Source organism: Chelonoidis abingdonii, chromosome 24 (genome assembly GCF_003597395.2).
Source record: "Chelonoidis abingdonii isolate Lonesome George chromosome 24, CheloAbing_2.0, whole genome shotgun sequence".
Taxonomy (NCBI): Eukaryota; Metazoa; Chordata; order Testudines; family Testudinidae; genus Chelonoidis; species Chelonoidis abingdonii.
The window spans coordinates 9,641,807-9,664,416 of NC_133792.1; the positions used below are offsets into that span (position 1 = coordinate 9,641,807).

Genomic DNA, 22,610 nt, shown 5'->3' on the forward strand with positions numbered 1-22,610 from the left:
CCTGATTCACACCAGGACATCAGTGAGGGCTGCCTCACTCCCTGAAGAACCAGATAAGCACAGTAGAGGATAAAGTGGTATTTTTTTCAAAAGTGCCCTTAATTTCATGAAAAAAGAACAGAAGTACTTGTGGCACATTAGAGACTAACAAAGTTATTTTTGTTAGTCTCTAAGGTGCCACAAGTTCTCTTGCTCTTTTTGCGGATACAGACTAACACGGCTGCTACTCTGAAACCTTAATTTCATGGGCAGTGAATGAGGGGTACAGGCAATACCCCCCTTAAAATTTTGACCAATGGTACACCTCGGTCTATGATATATTTACACATTAAGATCGATGGAGATGGATTGCACTTATTTAATCTCAACTTTAGTGACGAAAGCAATAGGGGGTGACGGGAAAAGGGCAGTTTGCCATCAGCCTCACATATGGTAGTCGTTTCCTATAAACCTACTATATTGTATTCATTTCACACAGTGACATATCAGAGAAAGCCATCAATGCCAAGTTTCTAACAGAACACCTCCAATTTTTAGCTTGGGCTGGTCTCAGGTTTGTTTGATTTTTCTTGTATTTTTTTTCTTCTTTTCCTTTGTCTGCCTATCTTCTGTTTTTTCCCCCTTCCTTTTTTTGTTTGTTTGTATTCTTACCGTATTTGAGGAATCTCTATTGCACTCAAAAGCTTGGGAAGAATGACTGAAATGTTTTGATTTAATACAGTTCTGCCCTGCACTTTCCTTTCACAAATCAATTAATTTCCTGCACGTTGTGACAGTGTAATACTCAGGAAGAAAAAGGAGCAAAGCCTAATGAGGGTAGGAGAGAAGGCAAGGAGGAGGAGCTCTAGCATGGTTCTATGTTCTGATGTAATGGGGATGAGGAACACTCTCAAGAAACTTTGCAGGAGCTGAAGCAAATCATGTTACTGAAAGGGAACAGTGATGGGTGGACCTACCTCCACCTTATGTCTGGCAGACAGGACCTTGTGTCATACAGACAGATCACTACAGATGAATGTCTTCCTTCGCCATCCCAGCATTTGCAGAACTGTGTGACTAGATAGGACCAGGATTTATGCAATCTCCTGACTGGATATGGTCCTTCCACTCCCCTTTCTCCAACCCTGCTTTTGAACCCAAGGAACCAATCAGGAACACGGTTGAAGGGGTCCGATGGCCATTTGTAATTTGCCCTCTTTGCCATATCAGTAGTGCTTTGGGGCTGTATGAGGTAAGATGACTAGTGATTGCAGCCCCTGCCTAGGACTGAAGAGACCTGGATTCAATTCCCTACTCCTTCACAGACCTTAAGCAAGTCATTTAGCCCCTCTGTACCTCAGTTCCCCATTGGTACGATGGGGATAATAGCATTGCCCTATTTCACAGAGGGCTTGGAGGATGAATACACTACAGATTATGAGGACTCACATACAGTGGTGATGGGCAGAGGCGGATTACAGTTTTGTGAGGTCCTGGGCCAGAGCAAGTGGTGGCCCCTCCACCCACCCCGCACTCCTGCCAGGGAAATAGGGTCGGGGTGTGGAGGCTTGCAGGGCAGGTGAGTGGAGTGAGACAAGCCAGCAGAGTGGGGCAAGCCTCTGTGCCCTGCTCCCTGGCAGGAGTGACGGGCAAGCGGAGTGGGTCAGGGTGCCAAGGCCCATGGGCACAGGTCCTGTTGGCCCAGTGGCTAATGGGCCACTGGTGATGGGGGCCATATGAGTCCCCAAGGGCTTATCTCCATGGGGGAAGACTGGACTAGCTATTCTGAACTAGCAACCCATGTGCTAGTGCCGAATAAGAATGTCCACACAGGAAGCAGGTGTGGAATAGCTTTTGCACTTTACATTTACATCCTAGCAATTTTGCACTAACTTTCCCATGAATTCCTCATGCAGACAAGATAGAGATTCTGAAAGATATATGGCTTTTGTCAGCTCCATTATGTTGCTTGCCCATTCAGTAGGGATTGGCTTACCTGTGCAGAGTGACCTACTTTTCATTTTCATCCATTTCTTCAGTTGTTGTGGAGTGGCCATTAATTATTATTCCTAGCAGGGTCCTTGGGATCGTCTGAAGCCCCAGAATCAGAGAACCAGGTGCCAGTGCAGAGTTGATAGCTGACTGCTGCTTCTGTGGTGGGCAGCACTACCTGCCTCACTTAGGGGGAAGGTTAAGGACTCATTGGTGGGAAGAAGACAGGAGTTCATCAGGGAAGCTATGAAAGTGTCTGTGCTAGCGGGAATGGGGCTGGGATTGGAGGACAAATCTGTGTGGGGCAGGCATTAGGAGCATGGGGGAGAATTTAACTTTAATCTACCCATCGATTTGTTGAAGATGGGCCCAAGCCACAAAATCTGAATCAGGATCTGAACTTTACTAACGTTCAGGGTGTTTAGATCCAGGGCTTTGATTTAGCCCCTTGCACTGTACAAGTAGGGGTGATGGCTAAGTTCAGATCTGACTGTGAAAGTTTGGGTAGTCTGGATCAGGGAGTTCAGTTTGGGCCCATATCTCGTGTGGGTGGGACATTGTAGTTGTGTTGCTAAAATGGCATTTGAGAGAAAGAAGAAAGGGAATTTCTGAGGGGCAGAGAGAGGCCTTTCTCCCAAGTTTTTTCTCTTGGCTTTCATTCTGTTGAAAGGCACACAGTGTCTTTCTCCTGATCAGTTTGTTTATCGTTTACTTAATTATCTTCTTCAGCAGCAAGACAAGACAGGTTTTCCCCTTTGATCCCGTCAGCATCACCATTCAGAATAGAAAATTGGTTCTGGGGAAAAAACACTTGGGTGTGTTTGGCTCATTTGTGAAAGTCATGGGACCTGATAGATTACATAATGTGTTCTGTCCTGACCAGATCTAAAGGCCTCTCCAGGTGGCTGTTTGAACTTTCCAGGTTATTCTGGAGCCAGGTACTCCAGAGTACATTTCTATCCCCCTCTGACCCCTACCTTCGTCACCTCATGCACACGCATTAACCAGCAGAGCACCTTGCTTCTGGCTCTCAGAGCAGTTCACTCAGCTCTTCTACTGTAATGCCATACCATACTGACTCAGCCTTCAGGAGAGCTGAGCGAGCGGTATATAGAGCACTACTCCTTGCTTCCCCATCTCCCGGACACACAGCTCCCTTCCAGAGCAGCTGTCAATGCCATGCTGTCCTGAGTCAGCCACCAGAATCTAGGAGCAAAGGCATCCCAACTTCTCTGCCACCCTAGGCTCCCGGTCTCCCCTCCAGAATGACTGTCAGTAACATACCATTCTTTCTGTTTTCTTTTTAAAGTGAATTATGGCTGGAGAAAGTTGCTGGATTGACAGCCCTGGAGACTGATGTCTTCCATGTATCCGCAGAACAGGTACTGAATCAGTAGAGGCCACATAATTTTCCCCACTCCCCCGCACCACTGTGCTTTATCTTTATTGTAGAGAAAACATTACTAGGCCTAAGAAAAGAGTTCAGTCTCCATAGCCTATTCAGTCCTTGACCTCTCTGCTGAGACTGCCAAAAAGCAGGGTGGAGGGGGTGCTAATTAACAGCAACCGCAGTGGTGTGTTTTGTGTTATGGCTACGTGCCCATTTGGATTAAACGTATCTACTAATATATTTACAAAGACAGGAGACCCTTGTGTAATAAAAAAAAGACCCCTGTCTTTTCCATCTTGCAGTTGTTTGGCTGTCCAGCGCTGGCTAATAAGAAGTTGCTCTTTGGTTTGGCGTAAATGTATTTTTCCCCTCTCTGAGACAGCCTTTGTCTCCGTAGTTGGAAGCTGCGTATGTTGCACATGCTGGACCTCATTTTCAGAGGTATAGCATAGCTCTCACTGACTCCAGGAGGCGCTGCAGGTGCTCAGTGCCTTTGGAAACTGGGCCTTAAGAGGAAAGTCTTTTCCTCCAGTCTTTGGAGGAAAGCAAGGAGGTTGCTCACAAAGTCGTCTGTACGGAGTAAGCAAAGCAGCTGCCATGTGACAGTCCTCCTTGTGAAAGTCAAAAAACAACTCATCGAATAATTCAGGGACGAAGAACACATTGTCGTCTTTCATGTATGTTCATGGACAGTTGGATAGCTTCCCTGCCCCCCGCCCCCACCCCAGAAACTTGTAGTAGTAGCCCATGTTAGCCTAATGATCAGATAAACAGATTTTGCGGGCAGAATAGTCATTTACCAGATTTCTTTCCTCAGCATTTGACCCGAAGCCAGACATCCTGTAGATTTTAAAAATCGTCCAATGAGACAATTTGGGACTTCATCTCAGTTCTGTTCTGGAATACCAGACATCCAGTTAGTTCACCCCAGAATGCAGTCTACTTGTTTAGTCTGCTGCATTTAGCCTTTCTCAGAGTGATATACGTGTTACTATATCTTCATGCCAATCTGGAAATTCTTTATTAGACAAAAGGGGGGTGATCAGCATGATTAATATGTAGCATTTTTGTAGCAAATTCCATCTGAGGATCTCAAATCTCTGTGCAAACAGGCAGGTCATCCAGTAACTAGGTGACCGAATGTCCCGGTATTATTGGCACCATCCTGATATTAGGGACTTTGTCTTATATATACAACTATACCCCCTCCCCCTCCAGAAAAAAGTACCCTGATTTTTTCCACTTGCTGTATGGTCACCCTATATTTAACACACTTTCAGGTAGATGAATAGTATTATCCTTGTTAAATGAAAGGAGAACGTGAGTTATAAAGTGGCTGTGACTTCAGTGACTTCGTAGGCAAGTTGGGAATAGAACCTGGACCAGTTATGGTCTTTATCCCCAGTACACGCTAAAAAGGGGCCAAATCCTCAGCTGACGTAAAGTGTCGTAACTTCACTGAAGTCAATGTAGCTGTGACCCTTTAAACCGGCTGAGGATCTGCCCCCAAAGATTTTTTACATTATTTGCTTATTGTTACGTTATTTTATTTTTTTTTAAGTAAGGGTGAGTATTGTGGATTTTTAAAGCTCCCTAAGGGGATCACTTTACCCTCTTCTGTGTAGAAGTGAATGGCAACTGGGAGTCTGTATGCCCTAGACGGCTTTGAAAATGTCTCCTCTACAGACCTGAAGAGCTGTGTGGAGCTAGGAAGCATAGTGTGTGTCTCTTTCACCAACAGAAATTGATCCAATCAAATATATTATCTCACCCATCTTGTCTCTCCCCTCAGTGTGTCCCTTTCCTGATTCTATCAACTGGAGCTTTAACATGAGTTTCAGGAGCCCTGCTTGAGATAGTCCCCCACCCAGTGTTAATGAGATATAGTTAGATGGGAATCAGTGTTAGCCTGGGGCTTTAAATAAAGGATGCAGTAGGTTCCTTCTGGAACAATTTGCTGGTGTTTTGTCACTTTTGAGATTAGCAGAGAACAGAGCAATGCAAACATCTTTTGCAACAGGACAAGATCCCCTTTTGAGTCTGCCTTCTGCCCTCAGCTAGTAAACACAACTTTAAAAACAGCCAGCCAAAGCCCTTACTACCTGTGTCCTACCATAGAAGTCCAAAACACCATATTATCGAAAGTTATTTGAGGTCATTGCTGTAGTTTATGGCATTGAACAGAGCTCTTTGGAGAGGGGAGGACTTGTAGAGCAGACTCATTTGGTAGGATTAACACAAAGAAGTAGACTGTCGAATGCTATAGTATTCTTAAAGCTCATTTTAGCTATCTAGGGGACAGAAAGAAGCAAGAAATTCCCAGGTTTAGGGTAACGTTTTTATCCTAGAAGCTGCATCTCAAAGACAATACCCTAGTCTCCTTAAAGGCCCAGTTCCGCAACCCCTATTATGATTAGTGTGGCCTCTGTCCTGTTCACTGAAGTCCATGGGAGAGGGATCACACCTTATTTATGCAGATATTCCTATTGAGCTCATTGAACTCTTGGGGATGGCTCTCATAAGGAAGAGTTTCAGAAATGGACTTTACATGTCCAGATGATATTGATGGGTATTTTGTCATGCAGAAGGGAGACAAATATTGGGTGATATTCTGGTCCTCTTGAAGTTAATTGGGAGTTTTGCCTTTGACGTCATTGGAGCCAGGATTTCACCCACTGAGTCCATACTGACCAGAATATTGCTAGAAGCTGTTGCATAAAACTGAAAGGAGAATCTTTGATTTAAAATTATTTTGGGAATCAAACTCAGCTGTGTTGCTTCACTGTAAATGCAGAATAACCCCACTGCTAGCGTTGCCAGTTTTGGCTGGATGTATTCCTGGAGATTACTGGAGTTACTCAGGATTTACACTGGTGAACTAAGGGCAGAATTTGGCCCATCATTTATATCTCGTCTATGGCTATCAAAATTTCTTTTCATTATAACTACAATGGAATAGAATTCAACTTATTACTCACCTCCTACCTTCCCAAAAATGTAGAATGTATTTAATGAATGTAATGGAAAAAAACCCCAAAATACGTCCTATTGCTGGAAATGTGAGATTTCATGAGAGAAATTTGAAGGATAAAGTAACTGAATTCCAAACAGACTGATCAGCATGGTAGGGAAATGCACTTGTCTGCGGGAGAGAAGTTTAAAGTAAAAGTTTGCAGCCATGACTGACCCCTTTATAAAGCAATCAATATATTTTTTGACTTTGTAATTTATTGCAATTCTCAATTCTTTTGTAGCTCAAGCAACATGTTTAAAATTCACAAGAGGCTATATAAGGTAACGTCATGTGTACATTTGTATACAGAGTAACTGAGGAAATTACAATTGGTGAGTCTCTTATCCAGGAATAATCATCTTCTCATTCCAAAGCGTCTCTATAGACACTGGGAGCAGTGCAGTGGTGCCACTGATTCCTGTCCATGGCTTGTTCTGCCATTAAGCCCAGCCTGGACATGTCCTGGTATACAATGTCCTGCCATCTACTCAGTGATCTGCTTCTGGGTCTGAATGTCCTTTATTGTGTTTGCATCATTTTTTTGGCATCCTATCATCTATTTGTCTTCTATAGTGTCTCAACCATCATAATCTTTTTTTATTACAGTCCATTCAGTACCCTGATTTTACATTCTACTCTCCTTCTGACATCTTAAAGTCATTCCACTTTATATCTGCCATCTTCCAAAGAACTCTCATTTCTACTGCCTCAAGCCTTCTGACGTCTGTTGCATTTAATGAAGCTGCTTCCTGACGATAGAGTAATACTGTTAGCACGCTGGTTTGATAAATTTTCACATTGATACAAAGTCTAATATTTTTATCAGTCCATAATTTCATCAACTTCTGCGCAGCACTTGTCGTTAAGGCACATCTTCTTTTAACCTCATTGGTGATGGAACCATCGATAATGATCAAACTTCGTAGACGCACACAAGGTTTCACTTGTTCAATGATGCCACAGCTGCTGCATTTCAACAATTTATCTATGGTTCTTTTCCAAGATACAACCACTTTGTCATCTTGGCATTTATCAGTCCACGTTGAGTATATCTATTTTCGAAGGTAATAAAGAGCATCATCATTAATTAAGACATATCTGCCAGTTGTATGATGTTGTGTGCATAAATTAAAGAGCTTAACACTAGTTCCGTGGTTCTCAAACTGTGGGTTGGGACCCCAAAGTGGGTCACAACCTCATTTTAATGGGGTTACCAGGGTTGGTGTTAGACTTGCTGCAGCCGGGAGCTGGAGCCCAAGCCCAAGCCCCACCACCCAGGGCCGAAGCCAAAGTCTAACCGCACTGCCTGGGACCAAAGCCCAAGGGCTTCAGCCCTGGGCGGCGGAGTTCATGCTTCGGCTTCAGCACTGGGTGCTGGGGCTCATGTTACAGGCTCTCCCAACCAGGGCTGAAGCCCTCGGGCTTTGGCTTTGGTCCCCCTGCCTGAGGCAGCGAAACTCAAGTGGGCTCAGGTGTTGGTCCCTTCTTCTGGGGTCATGTAGTAATTTTTACTATCAGAAGTGGGTTGTGGTGCAATGAAGTTTGGGAAACCCTGCTCTAGATCATCCAATTTCACGCCCTCCAACTTATCTACCATTCTTAACGTCCAATTTAAGAACCTAACGATAAGTGATGGGATTCCATGCTTCCTTGTTTTACACCAAATTTGACTTGAACCAGTTGCCTATTTTTCTCCAATTCTTAAAGCATTACAGGAGTATTCATACATAACTTAGTAATATCCAGTAAAAAAGGGAATATAATAGCAGTAGTTTAATGTTTTAGGTTAGCATAGTTATACACTATTTTGAATACACAGCAATAGGCAGTAAAGGACCCATAACAATAGAACTTTGATGTGAATTGTATGCAGGTAACTAAGGCAGGGTATAAACTTTGTCACATGCACTCATTTTCAAACAATATGGAGACTAAGTAAAGATGGACAACTTGTTAAAGAAAAAAAATTAGAATCTCTTTTTTCAAAAATTGTCAATGAGCCCAAATCAGCCTCACCCACTCCCAATATTCTTTTGACATTGTTTTCGTTTTTGCTCTGCCTCTGTATTTCTTGGTTCCACGAGGGTCAAAAGTGGAAATGTCCAAATCTCAGGAAAGAGGCTTTTTCTGTCCCGGTCATTCTGGCCCAACTGGCAGCCAAAATCTCATGAGAAATACAATTTTTTGGCGATTGCTAGCCCGAATTACAGTTCAGAGTTTTCACGTATGGCACAGCTCTGATGCTGTTCATCTGCACAAGGTTGAATTTCATTTGTTGTGAGAAAGGGAAGCAGGATTTGATGCATAGGCTAAGGGAATGTTAAGGGAATGTTTGCTCATTTCCTTTTTCTAAAACTTTTCCTGGAACATGCAGATTTTTTATATCTTGCTTTTTGTTTACATTTTCTTTAAGTTTCATTAGTAGAGCTGGTCAAAACTTGGAATTTCCAAATTAGAAGAAAAAGTTAAAATTTGGGATTTCCCACCAAATGAAAATTTCTTTTCAGAGCTATTGAAACAACTTTCACAAAAAGTTTCATTTTGATAATGCTGAAATGGTTTGTTTTGACTTTATTATTTAGACTTGTATATAATATAGTTTAATATAATAGTCAAAGTGATAAATTTGAAATGGAACATTTCGATACTTTTTCATCTAAATATTTCTGCGAAATCAATACGTTCCTGTGAAACATTTTCATTTAATTGAATCACCATTTTCTGATTGAAAATTAGTGCATTGGAAATTGTGGCCTTTTACTACTTGAGTCTTTTACTATGAAGTACTGCCCTTGCAAACGTTTCTCGGGAAAAATTCCCATTGACTTCTGTGGGAGTTTTCCCGGTGGACAGAGCACTGGATTGGGAGTCTGGAGGACTTGTTTTTTATTCCTGGATCAGCCATTGATCTGATGTATGATATTGGGCAGGTTCATTTTATTTCTGTATACCTCTGTTTTCCCCTCCCACCATCCATCTTGTCTATTTAGACTGTAGACTCTTCGGGGCAGGAACTGTCTTTCAGTATGGGTTTGTGCAGTACCTTGCACAATGGAGTCCTAGTCTCGGTTAGGTCCTCTAGGTGCTACTACAGGCCAGATTATAAATAATAATCTAATAAGGTACTCAGGTTCAGATCCTTTCTGTAAAGTATGCACATAATTGAATGTGCCCTTTCTTTTTCTATCATTTCTTATATTGCAGTATTCACACGATCATATCATAGCATGTGTTTTGATCAGTAATTGCTAATCTGTACCTGCCATACACAGATGTTGCAAGGCTTAATTCACAAGTGCCTGTGTTGCATTTTGAGGTCTTTGTGTGGAAAATGATATAGACTTACAAGTGGGTTTTTTTTTTGTTTTTGTTTTTTTTTAAGATCATTATCCGAATTCAGGCTAATGCCTGGGAGACCCTTGGCCTGGTTAGAGAGGTGCTGAGCATCTGCAGTACCATATTGACTTCCATGATACCCCTTGGATGCCCAGCACCTCTGAAATTCAGGTCCCCATCCTCGGGGCAGTGCGCATTTTGCTTCCCTAAGCACGGCAGGCAGGCTGCCTTCAGTGCCTTGCCTGCGGAGGGTCCACTGGTCCTGCAGCTTCGGGGACCAGCGGACCCTCCGCAAGCATGCTACCAAAGGCAGCCTGCCTGCCACCCTTGCGGCGACCAGCAGAGCGCCCCCAGGGGCTTGCCGCCCCAAGCACGCGCTTGGCGTGCTGGTGCCTAGAACCGCCCTGCCCATATTCCTGAATATTTGCAAATTAGCTCACAAACAAAAAATCCTCACATATATTCATATTAATAATTTAAAAAAATCTAGGTTACCGATTGAAAGAATTGATTTTGGTTAATTTTACATGTGTATTCTAGATGTAATTATCTATCATGAAACTTCTTATTATACTAGTAGTATAATATATAGAAACAATAAGGTCATAATAATTGGAGATTTCACTGCAGCGACTCTATTAAATGTTTGCATAAGAACAAGGCTGCTAGTATTTTGGGGGAGGTTAGGGAGAGTTGTTGGGTTTGTGAATTAATATAGTGGGAGGTAACCAGGCTGTAGTGTACTTTTTCTGAATGGAATAGTAGCCTATGGATTTATAATGCACTACTGCTAACTCATTTCCACTTATTAAGTACTTAGAAAAATCCTTTTTGTTGCCATCAGGGGGAGCTTTTGAGATCTTTCAAGAGTGACTATATATATTTAAAAAAAAAAAGAAAAGAAAAGAAAAAAAAAAGAAAGAAAAAAACGTCCCAGCTCAGAAACAGAGATCCACAAACCAGCAAGCAGCCAGAATCTTACCTGTGGCTACAACTAAGCCAAGGAAACCAGGGAAACTGAATTCCTTAGATTTGAAAAATCAGCCAAATTGAGAGAGGATTTTTTCAATCAATCAAAAATAAAATTAATCATTTTTATTATTTAAAAAAAAGACAAAAAACCCAAACCAAGAGTCTTTGGGAGCATTCAAAAGGCAAACCCTGCTCTGCTGCTACAGCTTCTGGAAAGCAAATACTCTTCAAAAAGCTTCACTCCTTTTTGCTCCTGATGATCGGATGGGGACCTTTGATGCAACATTTGGATTAGCTGCACACAACTGCACTGAGGGGGACCACAAAAGGGGGAGCCTGGCTGATTGCATAACTTTAAGAAAATAGTAAGAGGGGAAGAAAGAATTAGAGAGAGAGAGAGAGTGAAAAAGAGAAAGAAAGCAAGCAATTTAAAAAAAAAATCTGAGAATCAAGTTTCAAGACTCTTTATGTGCTGCAGAGGAGCATGAGGTTTACCAGCAAAGTGCAAAGGGGAGTCTGAGAGGAGAAATAGCTCACTCTTTTGCCAAGAGAAAAAATAGGAATGTGTGTTTTGGACTGGACTGAAGAGGAAAGCTGGGGAGATTGCAGAAAGGGGGGCAGGATTTTTATCACATTGGTACCTTCACATTAATTGCCCTCTTTAAAAAAATAAATAAAAGAGGAAAGAGGGGAAGGAAAAGAACAGAAGGGAAGGAAAGGGGGGGTGGGAAGAAATCAGCAAAAGTGTTTGAGACTCTGGAGCTATCTGCCCCTTCAAGCTGATTGATTAGTCATGATCCCTGCAGTTTTAATGGGAATCATTCAATTGGGAAGGTGGAGCACCCCAGAGTAGATTAGCATATTCTTGTTTACTCATCTTCTGAGGGGCTTTTTCTCTTTTCTTTCATTTTGTGGAGAAGAAGGGAGGGGGGAAGGTAAATCGTCCTCTCTGTTTTGTGTTTCAAGGGATTGAAGCAGGGGAATCTCCTAGTATCCCCAGGGCGGGAAAATCTGGGAGGAAGTAAAGAGCAGGAAGGGAAGTGGGNGGGGTTGTGGCTTATGTTATAAAGGAGCCAAAAAAATAAATAGATTAGAGCATCTTTGGGGGGGAGGGAAATCAGTGGGTCTGTGTCTTGGAGAAAGCTGTTTTTTTTTTTTTAAGACGAAAAAAATAAAGGGAAGAAAATCCAGCAGAGAAAAGAAGAGAGAGAGGAATTCCAGCTGTGGAGGAATAGAGAAGAAGAAGAAGACAGATAGAGTAGGAAGAACAGAGAAAAACACTTTAACCCAAGAGGAGTTTTTGTTTTATTTTATTTTAAAAGGGAAAAAATCTATAAGCAGGAAAGAAAGAAAGGAAGAAAAAAAGAAAAGAAAAAGCAGATGAGAAGGGTTATAAAAAGAGCAAATACCCAAGAAGGGTGAACAGGAGAAGAAAGTCAAGGCAAGGAGGAGCCCAAAGCTGGCAGATCGGGAGGATTTGCAGGGGAGAAGGGGGGGGGAAGATTGGAAATGCAGCTCTGGAGTTTGCTGCTGCCTCTTGCGCTTCTTTGTACAGCCGTAGCCAGTGGACCCGAATGTGGGATGGACGAGCGCTCCCGCAGGGCAAGAAGGGACACCGGGCACACCCGCCAGATCCACTACACCGCCCCGGGCACCTGTGCCACCAGGTTAGCCCGAGGCAGGCGTTCCACTGCTAGTCTGGAGCCTCTGCCTGTCCCCCGCAGGAGGCAACAGCGGGAGGTAAAGGGCAAAGAGGATTCCCTTACCCCAAGCAGGGTGCTCTATTTCAGTGGACAAGGTGATCAGCTGCGGCTGAAAGCAGATATTGAGCTGCCCAGAGATGCCTTCACTTTGCAAGTGTGGCTGAGAGCTGAAGGAGGACAGAGATCACCAGCTGTTATTGCAGGTACGTAGCGCCCTGTGCCTGTAGCATCCCTTTTATGTTTCACACATCTGCAGAACAGCCAAGTGTCGGCGCGCGCATGTGTGTACAATGTGTGAATGTATATTTAAATATGTGTATATATGTGTGTGTGTGTGTCTCCGTATACATATACATGTACTGATGTATGTATACACGTTTGTGTGTTTATTAGAGATATCTCTACATTTGATGAACTAGAAACTCAGCTAACTATTTGAAAGTGTGTGTGTGTATATATATATGAGTGTGTGTGTGTATAAAAGTTAAGTAAACTTCTGCCGGAGGTGATGGCATTATTCCAAATAGTCTCTTTATTTTTAAATTAATGTACAAATGGGAAGGCGAGCACATTCTATACATCTCTAATTTAATATGATAAGGAAAAATAGAACTGTAGGAAGTGTGTGTGTGTATGTGAGTGTGTGTGTAAAAAATTCATGCACACGTAATTTGTGTGTGTGGGAATGCGCGTATGAGGATCCTATTTGATTTCTTCGGGTTTTATTAGTTTTTCAGTTTATTTCAGCTGTTACCTTTTTAGACACTAGGTTAGCATGTGGTTCCAAAGAACTGTAAAGGAACTTTCAGCTATTGTGAAGCCTCAGTAGTCACATTTAGTTCATAAAGTTCCCAACCCCTCAACACGCAGCTAATACTTGATTGGTACAGCATCTAGAGGATGTTTTTAGTATTTTTTTTCTCCCCTTTGAAATCACAAGTGTAACTCACATGATTGTAAGGTCAAATTGCCCTGTGAAATTGTTAAGTACTGAGACCAGTCACTGAGCTAAGCTGTCGGATCGGGACAATAATGAGGAGTATTGCACTTTTCTTATTTAAAAGTTATGAGCCCATCAGCAATGTGTGTTCTTTTTCATTCCCGCTCCCTCCCTCTGCTTTAGTGCTAACGTGTGGTGAAGCTGCCATAAAACTAGATACTTTTGACAAAGTAAAAGGTTTACAAACCCTCGAATCGCTCAAACATTCATCTTTGCTCTGAAGAAAGCTATAGAAAATGGAAATGCCCTTTAAACAAAACAAAACCAAACAAGGGAGGAGACGCGGGATGGTGGAGGGTCAGAGAGGAGGACATATTTTACAGTTCTTTTGGCAAGGAGATTCCCTGAAAGTACAATTTTTCCATGTCGTAGGATGCCTTAAAGAGACAGGGAGGGTTTTCCTTTCCCCTTTAACTAGAGTCATTTCCTACAAGAGACCAGCGGATGCTTTTCTTCTTCTTGATACAGTCACTGATCAGCCTTTAGGGCTGCTTTCCTCCTGCCTCCCTGCCACATTCCATTCTTTTATTTCCTTTCTCTTGACTGCACTATACTTGACCTACGGGATTGTTGTCATTCAAGAAAGTCTCTTCCTTCTCAGGAAAAAAAACAAAAACAAAGCAGACTCAGCAGCAAATTGCTTTGATTTTCCCCTGTGCCCAGCTGCTGTGTGCACTTTTAAGGAGGCGAATGCGGTGCGTTTGTCAGTGTATTGAGAGTAGATTGTATTTCCTTCTGCCTACGGTAAGGAAAAAAGCTGAAGTCCAACTAGGAAGGAGAGATGAGTGATCTCAGGCAAGGAAGAGATTAGATTATCACCATTCCCCATTATTTATTATTCCCCTTCCTCCCTTATTCCTAATCTTGATTTACAACAGTAGGTCTGAAATTGCTTCCCTTTCAAGTGGGGAAAGACAGAGTGTGGGTTTACACAGATATTGTCAATGAAAATACGAAGCAAATATATACACTTATTTAATCAAACACCGGAAGCACTGTTTTACAAGAAAGTGTAATCCACATGATGAGGAATCTAGATACACACATGCACAAAGGTGGTAGTAAAATAAAAGATTTTAATTGAATAGGGGAGTTTAAGTTATTGCTTGTATAAAACACCTGACCCATTTTATGCACGGAAGTAACATGCCGCTAGAAAAGAAATGCCCCAGTTTAGAACCATAAAGCTTGTAACTTTACTCCAGAGAATTCTGATTTGATTTTTTTTTTTTTTTGGTAAACTCCACCTCCCCCAGTTGAAGAGGAGCCAGGGTTGGCTGTGTGTGTAAACACCTGGAATAGATCCAAGGAGCAACTCACTTGGAGTATCCTCCACACACTAACGGTCTCCCAGACCTGCTGCAAGGTTAAGGAGAGATTAGACTCAAGGGTGCCCAGAAACTTGGCTTTCTCGTTTTCACTTGTTTTGGATGTGACAGATTTAGTAATCTGATTCTGCCCTGCGAGTCCCATTGGTGTGATCCCGTGGAAGTCAGTAGTCTGTCTAGACACTAAAATGGGAGTGGAGATGGGGCCAAATTCACTCCTGGTGTAAGCGGCAGTCTTGGCCCCTAGAATCTATCGTTGTCTTTACCAGTGATATGTTGTGGGGAGAGGAGGGAGGCAGTGGGGTTGCACAGGATGTAAATAACAACAGAATATTACCTCTGTGAAACGAAACTTCTCATTTTCTTTAGTATCCTTCTTATCACATCCTTTGCCCTCCCTCACCAATGCTTCTGTCCCTCCCTCCCTCTGCACCCCGCCGGTTCAGCCCTGGATTTTAGAATAATCATTATTCCATTTGCCAGCTACAGTCAATAATGTGCCCATAGGGCAGAATGGATGTGCATTGAATTCATTCACTCAAGATCTCAGACAGAATCCAGGTTGCCATCGGCTTCTCCAAGTGAACCCTGAGAGAGAAGGAGCTGATCTATTTCAGGCTAAAGGGAGCTCCTGTGCTCCTCAGAAGCCAAATTTCCTTGCGTTGCCCTTTGCTGCTGTATTCAGTTTATTTTTATAAATGCCTAATTTTATAGAGCTACTCTACTGGTTAGTCATTAGTTCGGGCCACCCCCCTGTCTCTGATGGTAGGCGGCCCTCGGTACCAGAGTCTGCTGATTTTCACACTGGTTGGCAGTGGGGTTGTTTCTGCCCTGCTTGGATTCATTGATATCAGTTCTGGCATTTTGCGAAGCAAAGCTGTGGAGAAGATTGCCGTTTGACCCACTAATATATGCTGTGCAAAACCCCAGCCTCGATTGCCCAGAGGCAGACTCGGAGCATGGAATATCCCTTTGCTACGCCAGCCCATACAGCAGACACACATGCAGCACAGGTGACCTCACAAAACACCATACAGTCAGGTCGCACAGCGGTTGCAGGGACACACCCCCATGTCCTGCATCACAAACACATTCGCGCACACACGCTCAAACAGCACTTTATGATTGCTTTCAAAGACAGCAATAATCTCTAATGCAGCCCTTTCTACATCAGGATGCATCTCTAGTGCATAAACCAAGAAGTTAATTTAACCAGGTTAAACCAGGGTGACCGTTAATCCAGTTGGATTACCTAAAATCCGTGTAATACATAGACTGCAATTCACAGTTGACTCTGCTTTTGTTGGACTCCCAAGATAGTCCGGTCTACGTTTCCACCCTGAGAATTGCTAAGAAATGGGCTCCTCCTGGCTTGTTCCTGCCTGTGTGTGTTGTTGGTAGAAAGCTCAAGAGTTGGATGGCCTGTGTTTTGTTAGCAGTGTGACATTGACTCTTTAATAGGTAGGAGCTGAGAGGATTGTGTGAATGATCAGACATGGGAGCTGGAGTAAAAAGGCATGCCTGCTCCGAAGAGTAAAAGTTATTTGTGTTTTGTTTTCTTTTTTTTTTCCCTTTCACTCACACTCTCTCTCTCTCTCCATCTCTATCCCTCTGGCTGCCAACAGAGAGCATGATCCCAAGTTAATAGACCTTCATGTGTAAGGGAGTGCCTGTGTTTTCCCAACTTCCCTCTTTGGTGAACACACAACTGCAGCAGAATCCAACGGGAAAGAAATGCCAAAATCAGCACATAGTGGAGCTCTTTTAAAGTCACACACTCAGTGTGCAGTAAGCCATTTGCAGTAATGCCTCCAGCACGGTTTCAACAAATGGGTTAATCTGAAGGTACACAAGGGATACGAATAGGCCGACCAGACAGCAAGTATGAAAAATCGGGGCGGGGGTGGCGGATAGTAGGAGCCTATATGAGAAAAAGACCTAAAAATCGAGACTGTCCCTATAAAATTGGGACATCTGGTCACCCTAGATACGAAGTAGCACTCCAGTGTTCAATCAGCAGCATCAGAGCACATTGACACACAGTTTCATACCTATGTGATTTTCTCCTATACTTTTTAATCTGCTAGCAGATGAATACACTTTTGTTGGACTCAGTGGGTGTGGTGTGATGTTGGTGCTTTTCCAGCCAGCTGGTTTTTTACAGGTGCACTTTCAACTGAGTGACTACTTCTGCACAGATGCTGCGTTTGATATCCCCCCCATACAAAGCAGATAGTCAGATAATGTAGTACCAAAACGAGCAGATAATGCCGCATCTTTTGTTCTTCAACAGTCTGCGGTTTTTCGCTTGCATGGATTTGTCACTGCGTTTTTTTTAAAAATTAAATATCTATTTGATTTGATTACCATAGAAAGAAAGAACCATATGTGACACATTCTAGTGCCATCGCTTACTGCATTGCTGGGAGGTGCACTGATACCAAGGTGATGGAAATAGTATAAGGAATAGAACAGAAAGGGTTGGGTAAGTCAACAATCTACAGTGATTTTTTTCCTGTTTATCTGCATAGTACGTGCAACCTGGCAAGCAGTGGGAATAGTCTTCCACCAAGATGCTCTGCCAATGCTGCTAAACCGTGACCTGAATCAGCCACCTATGGGATGAGAGGATAAATTGGTCTGACTCCATAGTTCACTGTATTTTTGGCCACTCTGCTCAAGGGTTCAAATAACTGGTGCCAATTTTGGTGGCTGTTTTGTGCAGTGGGTACCTGGCATTGAGATTAGGATTACTTCCTCATTTTGTATTAGCCACTGGTGGCTTGTCATTTTAGAAACACTTCAGTGCATTTGTGATTTAGTTCATTTTGATAGCAGAAATAGGGAGGGGAAAGGGGAGAAGACTGCAACATTGGGGTGGGGGGGGGGGTGGAGTTGCAAAACCTCATACTTGTTTGACGGGGAAGCCATGGGGTTTTTTAAAATATTTTTCCCTCTATCTCTCTCTCTTCGCTCAGTGGAGGCAAGGTAGAACTGGTGAAGGGAGGGAAGTTGGCAAAAGTTTGAGAAGGCTTCCGTTCTAGAACCCAGAGAGTATTTAAAGGTCCTGACGTGTGGGTTCTGCTGGCTACTCAAGTGGTCAGACCACCATATTCAGGAGAGCAGTTTACAAAAGAGTCTACGTTGTGGTTTCGCTAATAAATACAGTAATTGAAAATAAAGATGGAATGGTGGTCATGGTGAGGGAGGTGTGTGTGGAATGGAAGGAGGGTTTTGCGTATGTGAAGGGTGGTAAATTAAGGCTCCTAAATTCTGAGGTTTGTCACAGAGTGAACTGATTCCCTCAAGTCCCATATAGGATTTGTACCAGAGTATGTGACGGGACTACACTCAGTAAGGCAAGTCTCTGGCTCAGTTAGAGAACACCTACATACCAAAAGCTGTGTTGGGGCTAGCGTACCTGAGCTAGCTTGAATCCAGCTAGCAGGGGTAACAAGAGCGGAGAAGAGAGCACAACACAGGATTTTGAGCAGGCTTGTGAGTCAAACTCACGCCCAGGGTCTGTGCTAGGCTGTTACTCCTGCTCTGAAACCCAAGCTGTGCTGTCTTCATTGCTGTTATCCTCCATTCTAGCTGGATTCAAGCTTGCTTGTGCACAGCTTTTGCTGTGTAGGCATGAGAGAGGGAGATCTGCAGGAAGTGAGCTGCAGGGACAAGGACCCTGGGAGAGCTTTATGTATAAGGGAATCACTTATTCTCTATCTGTGAAATGGGGATATTATTTTCTTTCTCCTGCCCCTTTGTCTGTCTTCTCAATTGAGATTGTAAGTGCTTTGTGGCAGGCTCTGTTATGTATTTGTACAAAGCCCGTTCTGTTCTTTGGTACAGCCTCTAGGCACCACTATAATACAAATCAATAATATGAATAATGTCTTTTCTTCCTTAAATCACTCGTTATATCCCAAATAGTCCTGAAGCAATGCTCCATGCAGGATTGTATGTCTTTCATTTCCATCTTTTCTACTAAATACTACCCTGGAAATGCCAACCCTACTAGTGTACATATTTTTTAAAAAATGGCAGTATTTTACAGCCATGGCCCTGCATGCTACGGATTTGATACTGCTTTGTTTGGGACAATGAATGAAGACTGCTCCAGTATTTGGTTTTTAGAAGTGTGACATCTAAAAATAAATGTCTCAGCCTGATTCTGAACTGATGCCAGTGTAAATCTGTAGTAATTCATTTACATTGGTGTAAACGAGATTTGAATTTTTTCTCTATTTTAATTCCAGCTTTCTGTAGGGAAAAAAAAATCCTTGACTCTTCTTCTATTAATTCCTGCTCACCTCTAACCTCCTTCTATTCTTCTCTTTCTCTTACACACACACACGCACACAATTCCCAAAGCCCCTTTGATTTTTCTCGGATCAATAGAGCATTTAAACTCCAGTCATAAAGGAAAGAAAGCTTGTTTATTCTTCTAAATTGTTTGACACAAGTGAAGGATCCTGTAAACTCCGTGGGTTTCATTTAATGCATGTGTTTGATATACATTTCAAGCTCCACAAAGCCATACATAAAAGAAGGCATTATTACAATGGCCCATTGGGAGGAAAATCTGTGAAGAGTGTAAAAGCCGTGGGGAAAAAGAAGGTTAGCCCACAGGATGAAAAGAAAACAAGAGAGAAGCTTGAGACCGTTCCCAGAATCTCCGATTCTGCCACCTTTATTCAGGGTGATTGTAATAGAACTTCTCGCTGAGTAAACTACTGCTCCATCTGACTAACCTTGACCCTATAGACACAAAGTCTATAGTCAAGATTGTCAGAGTATAAATACGATGGGCCAGATGCTTAAATAGTGCAAATTAGCATAGCTCTGTTAACTTCTGTTTACACCAGCTGAGGATCTGTGATGAGGGACCTGAAGTCAAAGGAGAGACAGTAAGATTGATGTCAGTGGGCTTTAGATCAGTCACGAGGATTGTAAAGAGACCCTTTTGTGTCTTGTCCCCCTTCTCTATCCCTGCAGGAGAGTTAACATCCATTGATTTCCTGCCCTATCTTGCCTTGCATATAGGAGGCAGACTAGAAGGGGAAAATCACAAAACCCTCAACATCAGAATAATTGGCGTGGGGAAGAGGTCGTTTTTGTTGTAATCCAAATCCCATTATGGCCTTTGTCTCTTCCAAGCTATTTTTTTCACTGTTAAAATAACTATTTATTCAAAATACACTGTCCAATTTTCAGGTCTGCTGAATGATGTAAGTGTATAATGTTCTTGATCAGTCCCCTCTGCCCTCTCTTATCACCATCATATTCTGGGTTCTTCTCTGACTATCTGGGGTCCTTGATTCTCCCTTATTTCCTTCCTTCCTGATAGGCAGAGTTTCAGTCTCTTTGCCTTTTGCCTGACAAGCAGATACCATGTATGCAGTGGTGTTGTAGCCATGTTGGTCCCTGGATATTACAGAGACAAGTTGGGCTAGGTAAAGTCTTTTATTGAAGCTCTGTGTAAGCTGGAAAGCTTGTCTTTGTCACCAACAGAAGTTGTAATCCAATTCAAGATAATTACCTCACCTACCTGGTCTCTATAAGTAAAAAACATCTCTTGAATAGTCTTGAGCTCTCCGAAGTTCTGTTCATCTTTCACCGCATGATGGTTGTGCCCCATAGACCTGGAGGGACATCTCTGATTGGTGCTTAAGAGTTTTTACCACTCCTTGTTTGAAATGTACATGGTGAGTGGGGGCGCGTGCGTGGGTGTGTGTTTGTTCCTGGCATTATTGAGCTTATCCAGTTTACTATACACCCTACTGCTATATGACTATGGAGCAGGTGGTCACTTGAATTGCCTGCAGCCTTTCAACAATGGGGATGAAGTGAAACTGAGAAGCATGGGACGTTGGCATGAAGGAGAGTCAGAGGTAATATTGGGTACCAGCTCACAATAATATGGTACCAGCTTCCAGAAGCAAAAAGATAACTGTGTTTGAGTAGAAATCCATTCTGTCCCAGACCAATTAACTCTGGAGGGCTGGTCGGCTTTCCTCACCTACTTCTCTTGAGTTAGATTTAGGTCTCTTTTATCTCTTCCCCTTCCTTTTAATGCAGTGACTTATCCTCTCTTTATATGCATTAGGTCACCTCCTCATACGCATTTCCCTCCCACTTGCTCATCCCCTCCCGCTCCATCTGATTCCCAGGGGTTTTCTGTGCAACTGGGAGAAGAGCAGGCCTGTTCCAGACACAAGTGCGTCAACTGCCAGCTCCGTTTCTCCCTTGTTTTCCCTCCTTTCTCGGTTCTCAAGCAGTCAGAGCTAGGAAAGGACTCAAATAACTCAAAGATTTTGTTTAGTATTTAAGGGAGCAAAGGGTTGAGGGAAATTATTACTCGGGGAGAGATGCCAATATGTTTAATAACTGTCAGTTTTGTTTGTTTTTGAATGCAGAGGATTTTTCACCTACCCTGATTATTCTAGACGTCGTCTTCTGTAATAACAGTAACTGCACTTCTGTACATCATCCTGGTCATTCAGAGATCTCAAAACACTCTTCAAACAGTGGTATACTCCACAACTGTGAAGCTGATATTGTCCTCATTTTACGAGCAGGGAAACTGAGGTAGAGAGGTGCTGTGACTGGGGGAAGATGTCACAGGGTGTCAATGACAGGTCCAGGAATAGAACCCAGCAATTTTGGCTCCTGATCTACTGTGTTAGCTCTTTCTAGTGGTAACACATTACTCCTTAATCTGGGTTCTGTTTATTTAAAATCAAGGTGGTGTCTCTAAATTCCTGTATGACTTTTCCCTGCACCTGCTTAGATCTTACTAGGTCTTACTATCCATGTTGGTAAGCAGTGCAGTTCAAGTGGAGACTGGTGCAAAATCATCCTTTCTGACATCACTTAGTTTAGCATGGTGACAACAAATGAGAAAAGGGAGTGGGGGGAGTGTAGCTCATACTCACTGTTTGGGGAATGGGTATCAGAAAAACAGAGATTGTTTGTTTTAAATTAAAATCCCAGATCCAAAGACCATGAATGTCAGGAGATGTTTAGATCCAGATTAATTGCTGTTATTTCTAACATGGACCAGCCCCTGAACTTGGGAGAAGTGCAGATCCAATCCAAGCTTCTCAGGTCAGACTCATCTCTAGTTAAAATAGGATAGTTTAATACTGTGGGGAAACCATTGGTTTATTCTGTGCATCAGTGAATATGTCTGTTTGCTGATAAGCTTTTTAGAAAAAGCTGGCTATAAGTGTTTTCCGTCTCCCCATTTCAGAAGCCTTATTCTAAACAAATAGGCTCAGATTCTGGGCCAGATTTTGAAGAGCTCAACACTCAACAGCTCTCATTATTCATACCGGGGAGTGTGGGGTGCTGAGAAGTTTGTAAATCCAGCCAGAGATGGATCAGGGGATCATCAGTGGGTTAGAGTATTTCAATGCTTGTCTTTGATTTGAATATGGATCTGGTTAATAGATACAGAAAGGTGTTTTCTTCTGATGGTGGTTTGGTGACCTACTGTTACTTCAAATGAGTGGTCGCAGTCCAATATGTCCACAACCCCGTGAACAACTGCAGTTCTGGAGGCAGTATCAACAGGGAAGCTAAGGATTGAATGAACCATGAGGACAGACCAATTAGAACTGAGGTGCCCAGGTAGATGCAGGGGAAAGTTGCATTATTGTTGTTTGTTGTAGAATTCATCTATTCTATGGATGAACAGATGGACTCTGTCTCTGGGGTTGTCAAAACAACACCCTTCACCAGAAATAGTTTAATTATAATTTTCAGTGTAAACAAAACAAAAATTGGAACCTGCACACAACTTAGCTCTTGAACAGCAACATTAAGGAAGAGATGGAAAACTGAGAATCCAAGCTGAATGTTCACTGAGTATGTTATGCACAGGATTTTGAAGCAT

At 42.7% G+C, this 22,610-nt stretch overlaps 1 protein-coding gene across 1 annotated transcript in view; it reads left to right on the plus strand.

Moving 5' to 3' along the window:
- The first annotated feature begins 12,191 nt into the window (after nucleotides 1–12,191).
- PAPPA (pappalysin 1) overlaps nucleotides 12,192–22,610 on the plus strand; it is a 222,758-nt gene continuing 212,339 nt past the window's right edge. The window contains exon 1 of the mRNA XM_032797888.2: nucleotides 12,192–12,588. Within this exon, the coding sequence (XP_032653779.1) occupies nucleotides 12,192–12,588 (397 nt within the window). The remainder of the gene's footprint in view (nucleotides 12,589–22,610) is intronic.